The sequence below is a fragment of the Anopheles darlingi genome, chromosome X (assembly GCF_943734745.1).
Source record: "Anopheles darlingi chromosome X, idAnoDarlMG_H_01, whole genome shotgun sequence".
Classification (NCBI taxonomy): domain Eukaryota; kingdom Metazoa; phylum Arthropoda; class Insecta; order Diptera; family Culicidae; genus Anopheles; species Anopheles darlingi.
The window spans coordinates 2,735,001-2,740,801 of record NC_064873.1 but is presented as its reverse complement, the minus strand read 5'-3'; the positions used below and the strand labels follow the sequence as shown (position 1 = coordinate 2,740,801).

At 51.0% G+C, this 5,801-nt stretch overlaps 1 protein-coding gene across 1 annotated transcript in view; it reads left to right on the top strand.

Annotated features, from left to right (window-relative positions):
• LOC125955621 (uncharacterized) overlaps nt 1-5,801 on the top strand; it is a 14,262-nt gene continuing 8,461 nt past the window's right edge. Inside the window, exons 1-3 of the mRNA XM_049686764.1 lie at nt 1-153; nt 3,177-3,530; nt 4,653-5,501. Of these exons, the coding sequence (XP_049542721.1) occupies nt 5,085-5,501 (417 nt within the window). The 5' untranslated portion in view covers nt 1-153; nt 3,177-3,530; nt 4,653-5,084. The remainder of the gene's footprint in view (nt 154-3,176; nt 3,531-4,652; nt 5,502-5,801) is intronic.

Below are 5,801 nucleotides of genomic sequence, written 5' to 3'. Positions count from 1 at the left end.
GTGGCGGTGGGACCCTGTAGACGGGTCGGACGGGCGGCTCGGCCCGGAGTAGTTGGCCCGGGCCTCGGTGGTGGCGTCGTCCTCGTCCTCGTCGTCGGCGTCGGCGTCGACTGGTGCGACGGTCAACGGGATGCGGCACGCTTGAACTAGTCGGTAAGTCCTTGAACCTTGCAAACCCTTAAGCCTGTGTGTGTGTGTGTCTCGATCGATCGATCTACTCTCGATCTCCGATCCGATTGATGTTGATGGGCGCGATATGATGTTTTCCTTCCTCTTTTGGTTCCATTTGGTTGCGCTGCTCTGGTGGGCCACCAGCCGCCTCCATTCTCTATAGTAACGGCACGCGTATACGTGCACGCATCTATGCTACCGCTGGAATGCAAATGCAGCATATTACCACCACCTGCTGCTGCTGCTGCTGCTGTCCTCATTGCCCTTTTGTATTTCGGATACAGTTGGTCCTGGACACACACACACACACCAATGTGGGCGAAGAAATGAGCGAAAAAGAGGGGGAGGGGGTGGTCGCTCTGATTAGATTGGACCTCCTCCTCCTCCTCCTCGTCCTCCTCCGAGGCAACGAGGAAGCCTCCCGAAGTGGATTAGTCCCGAGTCTCTAGCGACACGAACCGGAAACCGGGCACCAGCAGAAAGGGGAGGGAAGGAGGGGGTTGTTTGTTTGGTTTGCAGCAGGCCTGCATGACTTGCACTACCCCCTCCCCACCTCCCTACAATTACACCTACAAATACCCCTTTCCACTACAATAGTCGCTTCTATCCACCCTCTAAGACGACTTGTTTACGACTTGACCCGGACTATCCCGGATCCCGGATAGCCAAGGGGGGTGGGGGTGTTTGTAAGAAGGGGATGGAGAGGGGGTAGTTTTCCAATGATTGCTCCCTTTTGTTAGCCGCTATCTTCTGCGGTTTTGTCATCATTGCTCCGTGTGTCCCCCCTTCCCCATTCCGCCTTCCTTGGCGATGGGTTTCTCGGATCAATCTAATGAGGTTCTTCGTTTGTGCCTCACCCTCGCGCCTGCATCCCCTTCGATTCCATGCATGCTGCCAGAGACCTTGAGCGCGAGCGCTACTTGCACCGCTTCTTTTTTTATCGTTGTTTTGCGTCGTCTTCCTGCGTTGAGATGGTCGTACATTTTTATAGAGTTTTCAGTGTCACCCCCGCACCCCCCTTCCCCTGCTAGTCATTCCATCCCATAAAGCCGAAGCCCATTCTGATCGTGATGATGCACTGCTTGCATGATACCCGACAGCGGAAATGGGTCGTCCCAGGACAGGACCTGGTTGGAGCTATTAGAGCAGCTCAACCCCGTCACCCCCGGCCACCCCTGCCGTCTTCGATTATGGGTTTTGTTTTGTGAGTTGCGGCGTTAAATGCAGCGCCCGCCATTCGGTTTCGACCGTAAACTGAGGTGGTTGATGAGTGGCTTCTCGCGTGGTTCTCCCCTCGTTTGGTACCATAAATACCGCCACGCCACGCCACTTACCACCACAACACACACCCCCATGGCTGCTGGAAGAGTTTTCATTAGAGGGACCAAACCACCGACCGGAACCGGGCGTCGAAAGACGAAGAGGATGCACTTAGTCATCCCCGAGGGCATCCGGCATCCCGCATAGCACCTCGCCCAAGGCCAAGGTTTTATGTGTCGTCCCCCAGACGACGACGTAAGAAGTGCAATTGCGCCCTTGGGCGACACACATACACGATTGCACGTCCCGATCGCCGTAAAATGCCGGTGTCGTTCGGTACCCGATTCCTGGATGTGAGTGTCCGGTTACCGAAAGGGAGGGTCGGGAAGGGGGGGGGAGGGGGTGCGCAACTGCATTACGTCTTAATTGACGTCGAGATCGAGAAGAGCTGCTTTGTTGTTGCTGTCGTTGTTGTTGTTGTCGTTCATTTGACCCCCTTTTTGCTTTGTTTTGCCTGCCCTGCCCATCAGCCCCTATTCCTCTACCTACCTCCCTACCGCTAGCACGCCTCTTCCCCTCCTTGAGACCGTATGAGGTTCGTATGTTCCACCCGTTTGCTGCTGCTGGAGTGCGTCCATTTGCATTACCTTCCTCGCGTGTTTTCTAAACCTTAACAAGCGCGACAACAACAACAACGAGTGTGTGTGTGTGTGTGTGTGTGTGTGCGGGGGTGGCGTCTTGGGTGCTATTTTTGCTCGATCCTTCCCGCTTGCTTGATCGATTTCAACGCAACGCGGAGGGGGAGGGGATAAAAACAACAGGTAATCACCCTCTTTATACAACCCCCTTCCTCCCTTTGGACCTTCCCTCAGTATCCTGGGCACTGCGTACTCACCCCATAAGGGGGAGCTTTTGCTGAGAAGAGGTTGTCTGTTCCGATTTGCGCTTTTACAAAACGGAAAACTTTCGCTCCGGCTCCGACTCTGGTGCGCAGTGTCTGTGTGTGTGTGTGTGTGTGCGTTGAAATGTGACATTGGGGATGGTTTCGATGATTCCCCGGTGGCCTCGTGCCTTGTGCGCAGCTTGTGCGTTGACGTTGGCGAGGCAAATCGGAGCAAATCTGTCAGCATCTCATCGCTCGGCTCACGGCACTTAACCCTTTTGGCCAATGCCAATATTTATAGCAGTGCAACCGAGCGGCTAACGATGGCGATGACGCGCCCCGGCATGTTGTTTTTCTTGGTGTGTCGAGGGTGGGGGGATCGAGATCTTGTTTATGTAGCATCAAAAGCCGCTTACGGCCACTGCCTTAAACCATCAATCAGCGAGCGGATTGGAAGTGCAGCGAGCAGTCCCTTCTGCGTTCTGCTGTAGCTCTCGCGTCTGCGTCTGTAGCTGTAGCGCACCACCCCCCTCTTGTTTGCTTCCCTCTCTCGCCGCTGCACGAGAGGTTTGATAAGTCCTTTGCGAAAGTCCTCCAGGGCGCTCGGCTCGACTGCTCGATAAAAATAGTTTCGCGCGAGAGCACCTCTTGTGCGTCTTTCGCGAGTTGCTCCCTAGAAAACTAGAGCATAAACACTAGACGGGGACTATAAACAGCCGCTTGACGATTGCCGCCAATTTGTACAGCACAACATGTGGTTGTTGTTGTTTTGTTGCGATTGAACTGCTACTCTAACCTTCACTTATGTGCGAATTTCGCTTCCTTTTCTCTCTCTCTCTCTCTCTCGCGCGCGGGTCCGTAGATACATGTGGGGGTGACATCGAGATGGGCCAGGGGCTCGAACCGCCAACCGCAGATCTCTTTCTGTTCACCCGGTCGCAGCCCCCCCCGCTTCCGTCTCGTACCGAATTCTTCGAACCAACGTCGAAGGAACAAGCTCGTCATTCCAGCAGCAGCGGCAGCAGCAGTTCGGCCACGGCAAGTTCCCTTGGGCTGCAGCTGGCAGCAGTAGCAGCGAAAGCAGCCGAAGTACCGTACCGTACCGTCGCCGGCCCTTCTACCACTAAACAACAGCCACTAGCCGCCACCGACGAACACCGGTGGCGTACGGTGACCGACGACAGCCGCCATTTGGCCTCTCTTTCACCGCTACAAGGTAGGTATGCCTGCAACTGTATATTGACAAAAAAAAAAGGCCATGCAATGTGTGCGGCTTAAGGGGGGGCTTTGGTTATTTCGGGTAAAAAAAGGGATAATTTTTTACGATTTTTCGAGAAGAAACTATCCAATTTTATGTTTTCAAAATAATCTCATATTAAACTACAACTTTTCAAGAATATTTGGTTCTATTTTGGGGAAGATTTGATCGAAACTACATTCATGGCATCCAATCTAGAAAGGCAAGTTTGCAAGTGTGTACTTTTTGCGCGGTGCCCATCGTAGCCACGTGCTGGGTCATCAGAAATACACAAATGAATATTCTTTTGATAGATTATAAGTTTAACCAGGTAGCCCCGTCGAGTTTTTGTTGAATTTCCCATTTTTCGATTTTTGGCAGATTTTTGAAGTTGAAAAAGTGTTACATTTTCGATATTGCCTCAAAAAATGACACTTACATAATTAAAAAAATTATCAAAAAAAAAGTATCAACAATTTTTGCAAAAACTCGACGGAGCTACCTGGAAAATAGTGTACAGATGATATGTTTAAAATTTCAAATCGATCGGTCCAGTAGTTTTTATGCTACGATGGGCACAAGATTTTGAAAACGAAGGTTTTTGGGAAAACGCGATTCAAAGTCGCGAGTTGCTTTGAGCCTTGTGTGAAAGGTTGATTTTCAAAAATCCATATCTTTGTCAGTTTTGCTTCGATTGATCTCAAATTTTCACACAATACTCCTGAAAGGATAAGCACTGATAAAAAATTGTAAAAAGTAAATGCGAGGGTTGAAATTAAATACCGAAGCCCCCTTTAAAGTCGCGAGATGCTTTGAGCCTTGTATGAAAGGCGGATGTTTAAAAATCCATATCTTTGTCAGTTTTGCTTCGATTGGTCCCAAAATTTCACACAATACTCTTGAAAGGATAAGCACTCATAAAAAAATGTAAAAAGTAAATGCGAGAAAATCAAATAAAATACCCCCCCCCCCCTCCCCCCCCAATAACACTGACCGCTGGCCGCTCAGCCCGCTGTAAGTTGCGCGACAGGGATGTGATTGAATTGTTTGAAATAATTGTTCTTTTGACTCTCTCTCTCTCTCTCTCTTTTTTCATCACAGGATTTTCCTCTGACACAGACAAGATGGAGTTTGGTTAGGGATTGTGCGAAACCCTGCGTTTGATCGTGCTCGGCGTGGTTTTTTGGGGGGCAGGGGTGAGGGAAGGTGAGGTGTAGCAGACGTCAGCACAGCTCGCACACTAGGCACAGCAGCAATCGACAACAACAACAACCATCACTCAACTCAAAACCATCACAAACAGACACACACACAGACGAACACACTACAATCGACTTACTACGGCTGTCGGAGATCGAGTCATCGTACGAAAGAGAGAAAGTGAGAAAGAGAGAGAGAGAGAGAAAAAAGAAAGAGAGACCACTCGTCCGCCACCAGAACTCTGTACTCTCCCCTCTGAACTCCCCCACAAAAAAAACAAAACAAAAAAAAACACCCCCAACGGAACACCCCTCTCTTAGCTCCTCTTCGTGAATGGCGATGGAACCGCCCGATGTTATCCTCTCACCGGATCGCGATCCGGTCACTAGCAGCAGCAACGAGGTGGTGCAGCAGCAGCAGCACCGCACCCATCCACAGTCACCACCCGCCACCATCTATCAGCTGGCGTCCGGTGGTGGTACCGGTGGACAGCGGACAGCGGCGCTGCTGCTCCAGCACCAGCAATCGCAATCGCAGCAGCAGTCACCGCAACCCGTACACCAGCAGCTAACCAGCATCGCCGTGCCGACCGCGTTGCTAGCCGGCGGTTCGGCGGCAACAACAACCGGCGCCGGGACACCGCCCCTGCTGCCGATGCCGATCCCGGCGACCAGCGCCGGTTTGCTGCAGCTCCAGCAACCACCGTCCGCCCCGATCGAGCGCCTATCCCGGCCGATGGCATTCGATAAGGTAAGCTGCAAAGCAAAAAAAAACCCTCATTTAAAGTATTAGGTGTACAGATAGAAACTCGCCGTTTTCCCTTAAGGAGTCTAGCAGCTGCAAATTAATCGCTAAAAATATGTAAAACCCTGGTCATTAAAGTTGGGGCATCTGTCAACAACTCCCCAAAATCTCGTTGGTTTATTTTCACCCTTTGCTTTGAGTAATTCATGTGCGAACATGGCGAACAAGTTTGAACCGAATAAGTGCCATTTGCGGCCAAGTGTTGCTTTTTGTGTTTCATACCAAAAAAAAAAAAAAAATCCAGCT